Here is an 18,339-nt window from a genome sequence, read left to right on the forward strand (position 1 = left end):
AACGCATTGAATGAGAAGGTGTGTCCAAACTTTTGGCCTGTACTGTATGTATGTATATACACACACACACACACACACACACACATAAATATAAATTATACATATAAATTTGTATAACCCATTCATTAATTATTTCTTGTCATATACAGACCAAAGACATATAAAGATGGGTTATAGGCTATATGTTGTTACTGTCCACTGTAAGGAGATGATACAATATGAGGTAGCTAGTTCTGACAGTGGGGTCCGTCATAACTACGTGATGCTACTGTGACCCTCTCCCCTACCTGAAGAGTAGGTGTAGCCTAAGTAGGTGTAGGTGTGGTTGAGGCATGGCTCTGCTGCCGTACCTAAGTTAACTATATAAGTGCCTGCCATGAAATAAAATGAGGACATTTCTGCTATCACTTTGTGATATTGGTTCTTCAATATCACAAACATATTGTATAACTAAACATTTAACATAACTATAAATTGTATTGTTATGTATGTGCAAAACTGTGCAAAAGCTATGAAACCAATTAAATCGTTACCTCGCTGTTTGCCTCTTCCTGTAAACTGCACTGGCGTGTATGATGACTAACTTGTGAATGTGTGTGAACTTCTCTTTACAAATCACATCTGGTAATCCCTGTCCAGCAGCTTTTGATCTTTTTCTAACATTGTTTCAACCAGTGCACAAGTCTAAAAACCTCCCCATTAGAAGCTGTTTGATTTTGACATATACTTCACGAAATGCAGTTTGAACCTTTTCCACGCCATTAAACCCGATCCGTTCCACTTTATATCCAGACCACTATACCACTCCTCAGACTTTCCAAATAAAACGGATCCAGCTGTGTGCGGCTGTGCGCCCTCAGTGCGTCACACTGCTCCGCTGCTCGGCAGACAGGCAGACAGAGAGAGAAGGAGGAAAAGATGTCCGGTATCATGCTGCTGTTGGTATCTCTGAGTTTGTGCTTGTTGTGGGCGACCGACGGCGCGGCGCGGAGCGGGGCACTGATCCTGCGGGACGCCCTGGAGCGGGGCCCGGTCAGTCTGAACGACATGTTCCGAGAGGTGGAGGAGCTGATGGAGGACACCCAGCACATACTGGAGGAGGCTGTGGACCAGGTCTGCGTCATATTTTATTCATTCATACAAGGACAGAGTTGTACAGCCTTTTTTGGAGGGGAAAGTGACGTACAGCTCAAATAACCATGTATCTAGTCATTTATCACAGGACTACATGAAATTTACGAAAGCAGTGGAAATAATCGGTGTCAGTCACGTTTAACTGTTGTGGTAGTCTGCTTAATTTCGACTGTCAGACTGAGGTGTTGCAACACAACATAGTTTCCGTGTCTGCTTTCTGTCTGACACACATCATGTCTGAATGCTATTAATAGTCCTCATCATATTAGTAGTTGCTAAAAATGGATACTCTCCAATCAGCTCAATAAAAGCAAAGCTAATACAGAATAACCCCTGAACTGTACACAGCCAATTTCTTTTTGTTACCAGCCGAGACTCCTGGAAGGCAACAGTAAGATCTGTTATTTTCCCCTGAACTGAATTTCAGCAGGTCTGATAAATCAGCTGATGTTTCAGTAGCCAGTGTGTCTGGTTTTGATTATTTGTGAACTACTGGGAGGTTTCTTTTGGGGAGAAAAAGAGATTAATATCAATCAGTACATGCTATATATCAACAAACTCTTCACAGTTATAGCCACCTTGAGGAGTCATTCACTCCCTCTCCATATGGAAATGTGATGTATGGACATGATAGAAATGCCATGTGTTTTCTTTTATAAAGGATTTATGAATGGATCTCCCATATATCCTAACATTCAACCCAACAGATAACTACTGAGAGTGCTAAATCATCTTTAAAGTCACTGGATCTGCGTTTGAACTACCACAATGAGTCTAAGGAGATGATAAAGGATGGAGACAAGGTAGGGGTTAACTTAACTGAGGACATGGTAAAATATGCAACTGTCAGACATGTTTTCATGAATGAAGAAAACAAAGCTTTTAGTTATGCCCCTCATTTTCATGTGGGTTCAGGAATGGGCCGTGGAGTTGTTAACAATGAACACAAAGACTGTGATAGTTATTACAGTTATTGTAAGTTTATTCCCCCCCCCCCCCCCCCCCCCCCCTTTCCTTTGACTTGAATAAACCACAAAAATACCACAGTAATTGCTATCCTGTTTGAGGTCTGATACATGTCTCCCTTTGCCATTTATAGGAGACCATAAATAAAACAGGAAACCTTCATACTTCACACATCCGTATGGAGATTTCTGGCAACTGGAACAGTATGGATCACGTAAGTCTTTTGCCTTCCCTGTCTGGTGTATGTGGAAAAAAAAATATGAGCCTAATGCATTCTGGACTGACTTTCCTGGTAATTTAGTTTCACTTTATCCTGATGCTCACATTATTAGTACAATACAAAATAGCCGAATGAGATATAGTTCTTATGATATAGTTCTTTTTTGAGCATACAGCAGTGTATTTGGCAACCCAGTCACCAGAAAACATATTGGCCTTGTATGTTACTGCAAACCATGGATAGGTTACATTTGCACATTATTAAATAGCCAATACACTGAAACTTTAACAACACTGCGCTAAACGTGGTTAGGCTTAGGTGCAAAAACTACTTGGTTATGATAAGATTAAAAGATCAAAAGATGAAATACTATGACAGCGATGTCTCAGTAAAGAACAAACTGCTTTTGGTGCCACTATCCTGGCAGAAAACGCAGCGATGTCTCAGTAAAGAATAAACCAGTTTTTGTGCCACTATGCCTGCTGGAACAACAGTGATGGCTCGCAAGAAAATACCCACGTTTGGGCACTAAAAATCTGCTGCAAACACAGCAATGACTTGCAACAAAACAACCACTGTTGTTTATTGGCTTCAAACAATGGTCTGCAGTTATCAGCTGTCTCACCTAAGTGTTATGCTCTCCACCGTACCTGGTTTTGGGGTCACAGTCCCCACTGGAAAAGATTTTACTGAGACATCAGCGATGTCTCAATAAAAACCAAAACGGTTTTCGTGTTTCTAGGCCTGCTGGAAAAACATTGACGGGTCGCTACAAAGTACACACATGTGGGCGCTGAAAAGCCATTGGAAACACAGCAATGACTATGAACAAAACAAGTGTTTTTATTGTTTATTGGTCTCAAACTGTGGTCTGCAGCTTGGCAGCCGTCTCACCTAAGTGTCACGCCATCAACCACACCCAGTTTTGGGGGCACAATCCCCGCTGGAAAAGCAGCAATGTCTTAGTAAAAAACAACTGCTTTTTATGCCACTATCCCATTATAAAAAACAGAGATGTCTTGGTAAAAAAAACAGCCACTATTTGTTGCACTATCCCTGCGGGAAAAAAAAATCCAGCAATGGGATTGGAAAACACCCACATTTGGGGGCTGAAACTTTGCTGGTAACACAGGAATTAGTCACCAAAAAAAAGAAAAGAAAAAAAAACAGGTTTTGTTGTTTATTGGTCTCCAACAATGGTCTGCAACTTGGCAGCCTTCTCTCACTTAGATGTCACACCATTCACCATCCCCAATCTGGGGGCCACATTCGCTGCTGGAAAAGCAGCAATTCTCACTGGAAAAACAACCCAATTTCATAGCACAATCACCGCTGAACTATGAAGAGCTGCTAAAAAAAATACCAATGTTTTGAGGCTAAAAAGCTGCTGGAAAAAGATGCTGGAAACATAGTGATGGGTTGCTAATAAAATGACCAGTTTTGTTGTTTGTGGGGCTTGAACAGTGGTCTGCAGTTTGGCAGGCCTAGGTGTCACACCATCCATCATCCCCTCCACCTCCCAATGACAAAGTCAGCTCATATACTACGACACTATAGAAATATTGATATTTTTATACATTACATTTCCTATGAAACATGAAAATTTAATGTATTTGTGGTTTACAGAATCATATGATGCCAACATTTTCTTCTGGCAACAGGGCTGAATTAAAACTACACAAAATAGCTGATGGAGACGGACAGTAGTTAACATAAGAGTGGGTTTTTTTGAACATATAGCAATGCAACATGTTTGTTATGCTTGTCCAGCTGATAGCCTGCTGACTCAGGATTCCGAATGTGTGTGTTTGGTTTTCAGGCAGAAACACGTAATCTAACTGCCCCAGTTTCAGACCAAATGTTTTTGTTTTAGTAGTGATGATACAAACTTAAAGGCAGCCCTTTGGAAACAGGGATGAAAGCATGAGTCATTATGTTTTATCACCAGTCATTTGTCATATTTAATTCTCATCTCCAAGTACTTACTTTAAACATCTTGTTTCTGCATTACAATTTTCTCTTCTCATTTTGTAAATATTCACAATGTCTGTAAGAAGAGACCGAAAGGTGGAGCGCTCTCTGAAACTGTGGCGGTATTGTCTCAACTGGTTTTATAAAGAATGAGATCATCCAGGAAACAGACCTAACATATACTTTTCACAGTTTCAGCCAACAGCAGGCCAGCTTGGACTGAGGTCATTATTGCTGCTTGCCGCCTGTTTGGCTATTTTACTTTACAACGGGGGTTTTGATCTTTTGCTTTCCTGGCAGCTGTACAGAAAGTGGTTATGTTAATAGAGCTTGCCGCTGGAAAAAATGCAGGGGGAAGCAAGTAAGCCTGCAAGTCAGGCAGGCAGGATAAGTTCTGCTCTTCTTAAATGACTAACTGTATAGAAATCCCCCCCTCTACAAGGAGACACACTTAAACTTCATTCAAGGAAGCCACAGTAAAGTTGGTTGACTCAGCAATTTATAGAAAATACCCAGTGAACATGTTTTTGACATCTGTGGCAATTATGTTTAGCTTTTGTTTAAAGCGATTCCAGTTAAAAATGCATCCTTAGTGTAATAATACTCATCTGGTAATTATGTCCCAACATCTTGTAATTAGAAAGCTGCTGTATCTCATGCTGACAAGATTAATTTCTTAGATTAGATTAGACTTTATTGTCCCAGAGGGATATTTGACTTCACAGTCTGTTCAAAACAAACAAAACAACACATAGGAACAATACAGAAAAAAACACAACATAAGAGACAATACACAGACTGTGATTATCAGACAACTGTCACATTCATGAGCTATTTTTGAGATAGTGACATGGCTGGTCAAATTATATTCAGTGTTTGTCAACCATACCCAGTGTTTTTACTTTTGAATCTTGCTAGCATAAATTTAGCTTTTTGGCCAATAGCTGGGCCAAAGGGTTCTATGAGCTAAACGGACTAGAAATTCATAGGCGGGTACGTAGGCATTGTCCCTTACTTGAGTTGCTTAGGCTGCTACAAAGGCATTGTTTATTACTTAAGTTACATAGGCCGCTATGTAGGCATTATCTCTCACTTAAATTATATGTAGACTGCTACACAGGCATTAGCCCTAACTTAAGTTAGGCTGCTACGAAGGCATTATTCCTAACTTAAGTCAAGTAGGCTGCTACAGTACGTAGGCATTATCCCTTACTTAAGTTACATAGGCTGCTATAGGCATTATCCCTCACTTAAGTTGCACAGGCCTGTACATAAGCATTATTCCTTATTTAAGTTACGTAGGCCTTAAAGTTGTTTTGATGATGAAAACTAAATTTCCTATCAACACAGAAGATTATTTTATGCATATAATGAGCGGAAATCGATACACTGTCACTGAGTATCCAAAACTGACACTATAGGGGGACCTAGAATGTCATAGTTTGAAGCTTAGGGCCACTGATCAAGCTGCTGTGTTCACAAATTGGAAGTGAGAATATGTTGTGAAGCCAAGCAGTTTTTTTTTCCAAGGACATGTAGGACATGACAGTGTTGAAAAAATAAAATTCAGATTGTTATGTGGGCTTTAAGAAAAGTTAAGTCTCCAAACCCACGCTGAGATAACCCTGTTAATGATGTTCTCTTCAGATTTTTAGCTCTGTAAAACAAGTAGAGAAAATACTGGTATTCCTTTTTTTTTTATTTACTAACGTAAAGCTTGTACATTGTAATTTATAAATACATTTAGAGTAAGGCCTAAATAACAAATGATACTGAATATGACAGTCTGCCGCTGCCCATGGATGGATTACTGAATGGGCCTACCAGGCACAGGCCATGGGGCCTAAAGTGTCAGGGGCTAGGAACCACAGAGAGACACAGAATGACCTCAAAGAGACACAAAACAACCACAAGAACACACAAAATTGCCACAAAGAGTCACAACATCACAAAAATGCATAACAACCTGTGCAAAGAGATGCAAAACAAAGAAAAAGAAGAGAGACAACTTGCACAAAGTCTGTGTCTTGCTCCTATGTAGAAGAGGTAGTAGGGCCTCTTAATTGTCTGTGCCCAGGAGCCAATTATATCATAATCTTCCCATGCCGCTGCCCTGCCAACAAAGGCAACAAACATTTAGCAAAGAGAGCAAAACAGAGCGGAATGGCACAGTCTGTAGAAATAAATGTATTTCATTTTTTTGCTCCATAACAAACATATTATGTGTCGATTTCCCCCTTTAGCTTTGTGTTAGGAATAGTGCTACAATCGATTGTGCACGAAAAAAACCTTGGTCACATGAAAGAGCATTGGAACAGTCATTCAAGTTATAATTTCTAGTCAGAAACTCTGGCAAGATCCATCTAGCTTGAGTTTGCTGACATAAACAAACCTGATGTCACAGCAACATGGCGGCGCACATAGTGAACTGAGTAGAATGACCATGGTGCTACCAATAACCTTCAAAAGAGTCTGCAACAACACAAAGCAAGGTTTACCACCAACTGAGTGGCACTATGAAGACCAAGGAGCTCAGGTCAGGAACAAAGTTCTGGAGAAATGCAGATCAGGGTTGGGTTATAAAGAATTGTTTAAAACTTTGAACATCCCTCTGAGCACCATTGAATCCATTATTATAATATCAGAAAAAAATGTGGCACCATAACAAACATGCCAAGAGAGGGCTGCCCACCACAACTCACAGACCAGAAAAGAGAGATGAGAGAGACAACAATTAGACTGAAGGTAACTCTGAAGGAGTGTCCATAGGAGGGACCACATTAAGCCGTTCACTCCAAAGAGCTGGGACTTATGGAAGAGTGGCCAGAAAAAAAGCCCAATGCTCAAACAAAGAAATAAGAACATGTTTTGAGTTCAGCCAAATGCATATGGGAGACTCCCTAAACATATGGACTGGTCATACGAGACTAAAATTAAACTTTGGCCACTCTCTCATAAAGTCCAGCTCTGTGGAATGTACAGCTTTAAGTGGTCCTATGGACAGATACTCCCATCTCTGCTGTGGAGCTTTCCAGCTCCTTTAGGATTATCTCTTTGTTGTCTCTCTAATTAATGTCCTTCTTGCCCTGGTCCGTGAGTATTGGTTGGCGGCCCTCTCTTTGCACTTTTATTGTGGTGCCATATTTTTTCCACTTTGTATCAATGGATTTAATGGTACTCAGTGGGATGTTCAAAGTTTCAGATATATTTATAAAACCCAACTCTGATCATATTTCTCCAGAACTTTGTCCCTGACTTGTTCGGAGAGCTCCCTGGTCTTCATGGTGCCACTTGCTTGGTGGTGAACCTTGCTTAGTGTTGCTGCAGACACTGGGGCCTTTCAGAACAGGCGTGTATATACATATTGAGATCATGTGACACTTAGATTGCACACAGGTGGACTTAAAGTAACTAATTATGTGACTTCCAAAAGCAATTAGTAGCACCAGATCTTATTTAGAGGCTTCATGGCAGCTTCATAGCACATGCACACACCACTTTTCAGTATTTTATTTTTTCTGAATTTTCTGAAACAAGTTTTTTTAATTTTCACTTCACTAGCTTTGACTATTTTATTTAGGCCCATTACAAAACAGTTAAAATAAAAAATCATTTGAATTATGGGGGTGACAAGGGGGTGAATACATCATGAGTTACAGCTTAAACTACAGAGATTAAAACTAGAATGTGTCAAAGTCGGTTTAATTTAACAGCTAATTGAAGGCTTGGCTTAGCTAATTTCTCTGGAAATCACACAGGCTTAGATGCTTAAATTAGGTCTTTTGCTCAGTGAGTTGACTATGTTACTGCTCTCTGCAAAGTAATTGGTGGAAAATATTTTTATAGAAAGGTATACATGCTACTGGGCCTAAGAGAGCGATAAAAGCAGTAGTCATCTGGCATTTATTAAGCTAATTGCAGGGTATCATAGTGTGGTCCATATATGTAGCTTCCAGTGTTTCTCTGTTCTCTTAATGCTATGGAAAGATCTTGTATATTTCTGCAAATATGTGCATACAGTACAGATGAAAGAATAAAAGTCTTCCTTTTTAATGCTTTGTGAAATGACATCTTTATGAAACTGAATGTCTCAAGTAGAGGACAATGTGTTCTGATTTTAACATCAGAGATACAGTTATGAAGTAAGGATGTATAACTTGTAAAGATGAGTAATGATGAGAGATGAGACAAACAGATTGTGCTGTCAGGGTCTTGATCCTGTCTCTGACTTTAACACAGTCCAGTCAGTCTTAATAATGCGTGCTTTCAGGGACTTGGCTGTGGTTCTATGCTGATTTTCCAGAGACAGCACACACAAAGATAAAGACTGAAAAAGGGGGTGAGTTCACAGCGGGCCAGTGCTTTTTTTTGGCAGACGCTGTTTCCTCTGACCACTGAAAAAGAGTTGAACTAAATCTCAGATATCTCATTAGCATTCCAAAATTTGACAAGAAAAGCCCAACTAAACTAGTCAGCTTTATGCTTCTGGAAAAATCCACCCTACAACTATTAGAATCTTCAACAAAGCTATATGCAGTGTTTTCTGCATGTTGTTACCCATTGTGTTCCATGCTGTACTTAATGTTCCTGCAGATCAAACAAACTTAATTTAACACCACATGTTTCCAGCTCGGCTCTGGTGGACTTTGACAACAGGAAATGTTTCAGAGATCTAAATATTTGGGTTTAGTCTCAAGCAGTGTTTGACACAGTCATGGTGGGAGTCACACGGAGAGAGGTCACATCATAGAGGAGGTGAAGTTACTCTTTCCTTTACGCTTTATAGCCCCAATAGAATGCAATCACAAGACCAGTCTCGCCATTTATGTTCGACCAGGAAACGTTTTATAAACAAACTAGAAAGAAATCTAGCATAAAGGAGAGAGGGTTGTGACAGCCTGACATTTAGACCTTCTGTACAATTCAGATGTCACTAATGCTCATCAGACAGTTTACATGGCAACCCTGTCTCCCTCAGAAGTCATCAAAAAAATCCGCGCTTGGGCAGTTACTTCTGGCGTCAGACAGCAACAAAAAAGCCATCCTTTCACGTCGGCATGATAGGGGGAAACACGGCGGGACAACAACCAAAGTTAGCGGGGTGAAAAGTTAAAGTAGGTTGGGTGGAAGGGTGGTGGATGGGTCAAACAACCACAGACTTTCACCTGGGAGATGGGTGTTGGCTTCCTGTTAGAATACTAAGCCAAAACCTGCTTTCTTTCTTAAATACCACCACGTGTGTTGTTGGATGAAAAAAACATTAACTTGTGGTGTTGTACAGACGTAGCGAGTTTATTTTGAAAGAGACTGTAGGTAAATGGTACATTTCATGTGTAAAAGTGTATTTTGAAAGCAGACAATACATGTAACAGGCTGAAGTTGGCACGGCGTCCCAGAACGTTAACAACCAACGCACCCAGGGTACCTTACAAGACAAGGTTGGAGTGAGAATGTGTTGTAAAAGGAGGTGGACTGTGGCTAGCAGAAACACAACATAGTCTGCACAGCCAACTATAGAACAGGTAGATTTTTTCTTGAAACATTTTAACTTTATTCTCATTTAAGTAAGAGTTTATTTTCATAATTTTACAGCTATTTAAAAAAAAAATAAAAAAACTGTACAACTTTATTTTCAACTTTGCAGAGAACCCATATATGTGGGATATTGCTTGATTGAACATTAGCAGAAATCTTACTAAAACACATATGAGCAATTAAAGTCCAGGGGTTTATGAATTAATCAGCCATTGATGTAAATAGGTGTCACATGCACATTTAATTCAATTCAGTTCAATTCAAGACCTTTATTTGTCCCGAGGGGCAATTGATCCTGCAAGAAAGAGGTAACTTCCCTAAACAAATGACAGAAATAAGTTTGAAAAGTAAGCTACGCCTAAATGTGTGTTGACACAGCAGAGATAACATTAAAAGAGAGAAGCTGATGAAGATAAATATGTGAAAGCATTAAAGAATACCTGAGAGCCTTACTGCAATATGTTCCATTATAGCCTATGTTTATAGTTTTTAATCATCATCTATTGCCTGAATTTTGTTTTTCTTCACGTAAATAAACACATTGCCACCATAAATTAGTGCATAAAACTTCACCAAAGACAGGAAATGACATGTTTGACACTAAAAGTTTGGTGGGGGAGGAACACCAGACCCCAAATTTGTCCTAACCAATGTTTAAATGAAACCTTAGCCTTTGCATCAACCCCTTAGGAACTCATTGAATGTGGATACAGTGGACAGCTGTTACTGTGATTAAAGGAAAATGATATTTGGTAGTGTAGCATATTACAGCCATTAGATGTTTGGCATAAATGCAACTACTTTGTCTTAAATTATAATAAATAGAACATCCTTCAGAAGAAAAACTTCAACTTTTATGTTTATAAAACAGCAAAAAAACAGGCAGCTGATAATTTGCAATGACAACATTTAAATGAGTAAATCCTGGTCTACAGTCTGGTTTGACCCACTTTGTTGCATTTTGAATCAGTGCTCTGTTGTTGACTATTTCTTTTTATCTCTCAACCAAGGAATGCATGGTGGATGAGGACTGTGGTGACCTGAAATACTGCCTGTATGAGATTGAGAACTCCAAGTGCCTCCCCTGCATCCCAACAGATATGGTGGGGATTCAGTCAGTCCTGTTTCTGTGGTTTGTTTAATTAAAGCTGTGAGGTTCAGTTTTTGATTTCAGCAATCACGACTGGGAAAGAACATGTTACGCACATGTGACAGTAAGTACCTTTAACAGTAAGTCTTGTAATGTCTTACTAATACGATTTCTGGTAAAATTACATTTACTATGTTAAGTAATGCGTTACCAAATTAAGTGTTTGCTCTTTTTTATTTTTTCCTTCACCATGCCACTTCCACCAGTGCGCCACGTGTGTGTGTGTGTGTGTGTGTGTGTGTCTTATCATGTCCTTAGGGCTAAATTATAAAGCACATCTGGGTAATGCCAGATGTTTGTCAAATTAGCATGTTCAGTGTGTTTCCAGTCACATACCTACAGCGTACCTACAACAGTGGAGCAGTGCCAACACACCATCCTTGTCTTATACACAACTCTCTGTGTTGCTGTTGTAGTTAACTGGGCTATTTCATTTGTGCTCGCCATAGTGTGATTGACTGGCATGCCAATCCACTTGTTGTGATTAACTTAGCATTTTTTGTATTGTGTGTCATATGATGAAATATATTGATGCCTTCGTCTGCCTGCCCATCCCTATGTCCAGGCCTGTTCTTTATTTACCTGCACTCGTATAGCCCCTTTCTGGTCTTCTAACCACTCAAATCGCTTTAACACTACATGTCACATTCACACACTGGTGGCCGAGGCTACCATAAAACGTGCCACCTGTTAATCAGCTTACATAAACACACACTCACACACCCATTGAATAGCCATTGGGAGCAATCTGGGTTCAGTTTCTTACCCAATTTATTGGTGTCAAAGGAAAGAACAGATGACTCTACGTCAAGCCAATAGGATCATCAACGACTCCTCTAATGTTCTGCATACAGAGTACGAGCTGTTGCCCTGTAGGAGGAGATTTAGAGTGCCTTGTTGCAGATTGAACAGATTTAAGAATTCATTCATAACTATGTCTATAAATGTATAGACAATGTTTTTGTGTTCTTCTGTTATTGCTATATTTGGTGTATAATGTTGATTTGTTTATGTACTGTGTTGTATGTTGTATTGTTATGACTGCAGCATGGGTGTAGAGCCCAAGACAAATTTCCCATTTTGTAGGACAACAAAGTTAATCTTGATCTTGATCTTGAACCAACACGTGGATTGGAGAGGGATCAAACTGCTGATCTTCCAATTAGTCTACCTCCTGAACCACAGCCGCCCAAAAGGTTAAAGTGTTCTATATCATCACACTGTTGTTAATATAAGCAGGTGATTTTAATACAAAGTGGTAACCACTGCATGTAAATTCATGAATGGGTCACATCTGTGCTCTGGAGGAGAGCCTTTGTTAGGTTGTACAATATCGCCTACTACTGGTGATGTAATGAACTGCAATAAACTTGAGCCTCTGTCCTTTGATAACCTACTTTGAAACATGACCCTCTTCCATTTTATAATGCCGAGTCATACTCCTGAGGTTATTTTGATGAAAGTAATGCTAAAGTAGTGCAACCAGTAACACATTAGTCTAAACAGACAGTAATTCAAAGTAGCTTATTACTTTCAAATGATAGTACCTAGTAATATGTAGTTCAGTGCATTTTGAAAGTAACTTACGCAACGCTGTCAACAATTGATCAAGTGTCTGTGTTAAATGGAAAAGGTGTCATTCATAGTGACAATTAATTAGTGATAATTATCACCTGACTCTGCATTTCCCTCTAAGCTTTATGCAGTGTTTCAGCCAGCAATCAATGGAGGCCAAAGCAGAGCTAAAACAAGTAAACATTGGACTTACATTCAAAAGGTGACTAAAAACATGGATCCAAATGTCTACATAGGCAGCTATTTACTTCATTACTTCAACTTAATAAGGTGATAATTAAGTGGCCAAAAAAATAGTTAATGGGGCTTTTAAGGTTGAACATGTGAGTGATAAGATATCAGCTGATCACTGTCAAAGTGAATGTAGAATGGGAAAATAGCCATGATCAAATGAGACCATGACTGAGAGAACTGGTTGCCACCAGTGGCATTGTTGTCGTGTGCCTTCTTTTCATTGTACTGAACCACTAGCATCAACTTTATGTATCACATTCCCCATAAATCATTTGCATCTTCTCACAAACAGTATCATAGTTTCTTGGTAATAGTTTTCATCTTGGTTCACCTGTATGAACAGCACCCTCTGTCTGCTCAGTGCCAGAAAGCAATCTCGCTTTGTCCTGCAAAGAAACTCAGCAGATGACCTTCCACGCAATCTGACCCACTGCTTCATAATGAAAAATAAAGTGTGGAGGCTACCAGTCTACACATGCATTAATCACACAATGCAAAAAATAAATAAATAAAACAATGTTAGATAACGTGTCAATGCTGAACAGTAAAGCAGCATTAATGAATCAACTGTCAAGTGCCTTTTATGTGGAATTACTAAAAAGGGTCCATGAAAGATGATGATGGTACAACAATACATTAACCATGTATGTAGCAACTGATCATGTGTGCTTTACATACTTACTTGCATATCTGAATGTGTGTCCCCATGTAGCCCTGCACAAAGGATGAGGAGTGCTGCTCAGATGAGATGTGTGTGTGGGGCCAGTGTACAGTCAACACCACCAAAGGAACAGAGGGCACCATCTGTCAGGGTCAGAGTGACTGCAGGTCGGACCTCTGCTGCGCCTTTCAACGGGGTGAGCTTCAGCATTGACACCCTCAGAAACTGACCTGGATATGACATATAACAAGATTGACTTACTAAACCTGTCACAGTTAATGTCATATTCTACATATATACATAGAGTGCAAATACATGCTGTAGTGTATGGGGTTAGCTTTAACCCCAAACCATAACCCTTATTTTAAGTCAAGTCCGTTAAGCTGAGGTCAAATGAATGTATTATGTCTCTGCATGTCCTTCAGGTAAACTTCTTTTTTTTCTTAATTCAATTTTCTCTCATTTTTATCTATTGCATGCACTATTGTATGCATATATTAGCACACTTATATCTTTTATTGCGTCTCATATCCTTTTTTTATGTTACTTGAAAATTTTCTGGTACATTTTGTTGCAACTGCTATTATTTTAAAATGGATGTGGGTAAATTGACTGGCTTAAAATGACAAAAAACAAAAGTATTTTCTCACTAGAGACATGTAGCCATGAAGAGGCTTTTATTTGTCCAAGTTTTTAGGTATCTGCCACGGAGATTTCTGCTTCCACACCAATACAATGCACAGTGAGACGTTTAACCACTGGAGGTCAGCAAAAGTGAACTGTTCAGTGGAACAAACACTCAATGTATTGCCCCCCTCCACATATAGTATATGGTCAAAGATACTAAAGACCATGCAAATGGAAAATGTGAGGAAGACATTACTGACCATCACAGTTATTAAGAACTGACAGTCTGACATGGAAACAATAACAAGACTCTCTGACTGTTGTTTTTGAGGCATTCTGTTTTTGAGTTGTCCATCTGCTCCGCCCATGTTTGTGACCGCAATATCTCACCTTAAAGGAATTTCTTCAGATTTGGCACAAATGTCCACTTTGACTCAAGAATGAACTGTTCAAGGTTACTGTGGCCTTATGTTTGTCTCATTCTTGTGAACGTGATATTTTGTGGCCTTAGGAATTTCCTCAAATCTTGTTACCTTAGAATTATACGGTTCTATCTATGGGGTGCTGTTTGTAAAGTGGCTCACGCTGAAAATAACATCAGCATTTTGCCGCATTTAGCTTCAAACAATGTTTAAAAAAGTGTTGTGAATTTTTTAATGTCACCTTTTACCACATTTACAGCAATATTTGTTAACTTAGAAATATATTAAATAGTTAAATCTAAATATTAAATGTGGCACCTAAATGTTAAATCTAAATGCTAAATCTAAATATTAATCTAAATCTAAATGCTAACTCTAAATCTAAATCTAAATGCTAAATCTAAATCTAAATCTGAATCTAAATGTTAAATCTAAATATTAAATCTAAATCTAAATGTTAAATCTAAATGTTCTGGGTGAAACTAAATATTTAGCTAATATGCAAATTCACACTGCTGGTCACCGGAAGTACCAAATTAAAAGCTTGAGATGGTCAGACTGTGTTTATTGAATCAAATAATGAATTAAAACCAACTTATCATACATAAGTGTAACATTAGCGTGATAATAACTACCTAAAATAACAAGAAACATGTTTGGAGAAATTTTATTTGACGTGTACTTTGAGTTGTTAGTGTCAGGTCAAGGTCACTGTAAAATTATGTCTGTCTCATTTTTGTCAACGTGAAATCTCAAGAGGGCCTTAAGGGAATCTCTGTAAATTTGGCACAAACATCCACTTGGACTCAAGTATAAACTGATCAGGATTTGGTGGTCAAAGGTCAAGAACACTGTGACTCCACACAACATGTTTTGGCCATAACTTAGGAGTTTTTTTGTAATTATGTCAAATTTCACACAAATGTCTGGTAGGATAAAATGATGAAGTGATGACATTTTATATTCAAAAGGTCAAAGGTCATCTTTACTGTGACATCATAATATTCTGCATAATATTTTGTCCATTACTCAGCATCATATCTCAGGAATAGAAGGGGAGATATTTGGTCAGATACTGAATTGGTGACACTAATCTTGGGTGTCCACCTTGAAACTGTGCTGATGGTATAGATCTTCTGTGCTGTCAGGGGGAAGATATGTATGAAGCATTCATGTTTTCACAGACATGGATGTTAACTGTAAGTGCAACTTGACTGGTTCGTGGAGGTATACAACTGTGTGGTCATAATTCTAGTTTCTATTTATCACACTCAGACCAAACAGCATACATACATACAGAACTTGTCTAATTTTTGATTAAAGTAATTATCTGTGGTGTTTCTTATAAATAAATTCCTCACTTGCTGCTTTCTCGCTGATTTATGGAATCTGTCCAAATTCTACAAACATGAAACATGTTCAAGCAGACATCCATGGAAAAATACTCTTGTCTGAGACTAGTCTGTGACATTGAGCCTGAGAATCTGATACAGGCTTTATGTTTTTGGTTTGTGTGTAACAGAAAATAACATTAGCAGTGATAAAATGGCCACTGTGGCTGAACAGACCAAGTAAAGACGGTTTATTATTTTTTCCCTAATGTGCTTCCTCCAGAGCTGTTGTTTCCAGTGTGTAATCCCAGACCAGAGAAGGGGGAGTCCTGTCTGAGCCACCCAAACCTGCTGATGGACATGCTGGCCTGGGACCAAGAGGGACCTCGCGACCATTGCCCCTGTGCTGACGGCCTCCAGTGCAACCCTCATGGGTGAGTGACAACATACATACAGTTACTCCTAAAATCCCCACTGTGTGATAGTTAAAGTTTGTTAGATTTAAGTCAAATATAATTTTTGCAAATTTGTACCATACATCACACAACTTGGGATAACACCAGATCTACATTGGGGGGGGGGGGGGGGGGGGGGGGGGGATAGAGAAGAAGTAAGCAAATGCATGACTGCAAATGTTTTGTTTTTCTTAATTCCTTTTTTTTCCTCACACAGGCGTGGATCTGTTTGTGGAGAATAGTACTGGAGATGGAGAGATCATGAGGACGTTATACATAATGCTGTCTGGGAGCTATACTAACATCCTCACTGAGCAGTCATCAAAGAGCAGCCCACCTGCTGATCAACACTTTATAAAAGAATAGGATGTTGCTTCAGGACAGGACTTGCACTGTATTATTTATGCTTTACTGCCAATGTGTATTATAAGGAACCAAATAAAAGACTTGTTTTTAGTTTTTACTGAGAACCAAGAAAAAAGATGTTGTGGTATCCACTGATTCAGTATGGACACAACAATTTTTTTGGTGGACTGCAGCAAAGTGGGGCCTGCCCTATAAACTCTAAAGTCTGTCTCTGACTGAGTGAGTGATGATGTTTTCTTACTGGCTGGTTGAGTGTTGGAGTTTCCCCATTGGTCGTGCTCTTTCAAAATCAATAGGCATAAAAGTGTTTCACCTCAGCTGCTGAAGGTACCAGGCCTTTATTTGAAGCAGGCTTATATTGGAGACAGACCTCTATTTCTAAATCCCTCTGATTTTAAGATCCAGTGTGTAGGATTTAGGGGGATATAATAGCAGAAATTGAATATAGTATAATAAATGCGTTTTCTTTAGTGTATAATCACCTGAAAATAAGAATTGTTGTGTTTTTGTTACCTTAGAATGAGCCATTTATATGTACATATGAAGCAGGTCCTCACCCTCAGTCGCCATGTTGCACCGCCATGTTTCTACAGTAGGCCAGATCGGACAAACCAAACACTGGCTTTAGATAGGGCCATTTGCGTTTTCTCGTCAGCCACCATAGTTAGCAGCCCCTCCACAACGAGAGAAAAACACTGATTTTTAATGTCAAACTGCTTTAATCAGTGTTTTTACTGTTTTAAAACACCTAGTTTTTTTGTTTTGAAGAGGAAGAGTCCTTTGTGGATAATTTGGCTTACAGTAAAGACCTCCTGGACTTCTGGATCTTAAAAAGGTGGGCACACATTAGCAGGTGCTGGGCTAGCGACCTGTCTGCATCGTGCCAAACAGCATAGAAGAAACACAGATTTGTAACGTTACACTATATTCAGTGTTTTTACAAATTTAAATGTTTGTTTTGGAGAGGAAGAGACCTCTGTGAATAATTCAGCTCCTGGTAAAAACCTCCTGAATGATGAATGTTTAAGGAATTCTAACTGGAAGAAGTTTCAGCCTATGGCAATTTGCAAGCCTCACCACTAGGTGCCACTAAATCCCCCAAAGTCTTACACATTGCTCCTTTAAAAAGTATATTTGGGGATATTTTAGTTGGATTTTGCAGTTTGCCCCTGGAAAAATTTTGTTACATTATACTGTTAATACAAACGTAATACTGCCCTGTATGAGTTTAAGATTTAAAGCCCTGTAGCATTTCAGTGGACAGATCTTTTTCATTACCTGAATGTGCTTTTACATTTGAAAATTCCTGTCTATAAAGAGCTTGAACTGAGCCCTCATCACAGACTTGTCTCCAGAGTTACTGTCTTATCCTGAACCCCTAATCTTATCCTTTTCATTGGGTGGAAGGAACTTCTTGCAATCGCATGCCTTTGTTGACATCGACCCCAGCAGGATTTGAACCCTAGGCCTTCCGCATGGAGGATGAGTGCTCTTACCACTACACTAGGGAGGCCCCTTCATCACCAAACAAAGCATTTTCTGTGAAAAATTTGCAGGAGCGTTTGAAAAATCCAGTGACTTCACAGTTCGTATACAGTTCATCAAATGTAGCTATTGCCATCTTGTGGCACTCGTATGTTAATACAAAATACAGTGTGACCAGGACATTATAACATTACCACACATACACTC

At 39.1% G+C, this 18,339-nt stretch overlaps 1 protein-coding gene across 1 annotated transcript; it reads left to right on the forward strand.

Annotated features, from left to right (window-relative positions):
- Positions 1-802: 802 nt before the first annotated feature.
- On the forward strand, positions 803-17,981 carry dkk3b (dickkopf WNT signaling pathway inhibitor 3b). The gene is made up of 7 exons (XM_033634334.2): positions 803-1,113; positions 1,842-1,937; positions 2,234-2,314; positions 10,837-10,929; positions 13,498-13,642; positions 16,110-16,260; positions 16,499-17,981. The coding sequence occupies exons 1-7, from the start codon at positions 919-921 to the stop codon at positions 16,521-16,523; spliced, it is 786 nt and encodes a 261-aa protein (XP_033490225.1). The 5' UTR covers positions 803-918; the 3' UTR covers positions 16,524-17,981.
- Positions 17,982-18,339: the final 358 nt, after the last annotated feature.

This window comes from Epinephelus lanceolatus, chromosome 5 (assembly GCF_041903045.1).
Source record: "Epinephelus lanceolatus isolate andai-2023 chromosome 5, ASM4190304v1, whole genome shotgun sequence".
In the NCBI taxonomy this organism is placed as follows: Eukaryota; Metazoa; Chordata; class Actinopteri; order Perciformes; family Serranidae; genus Epinephelus; species Epinephelus lanceolatus.

Excerpts from the sequence above, each read along its gene's own strand:
- dkk3b (XM_033634334.2), top strand. The coding sequence starts at position 919 with ATGTCCGGTATCATGCTGCTGTTGGTATCTCTGAGTTTGTGCTTGTTG. Across the intron at positions 1,938-2,233 it reads TGATAAAGGATGGAGACAAG|GAGACCATAAATAAAACAGG; the intron begins GTAGGGGTTAAC and ends TGCCATTTATAG. Across the intron at positions 2,315-10,836 it reads ACTGGAACAGTATGGATCAC|GAATGCATGGTGGATGAGGA; the intron begins GTAAGTCTTTTG and ends CTCTCAACCAAG.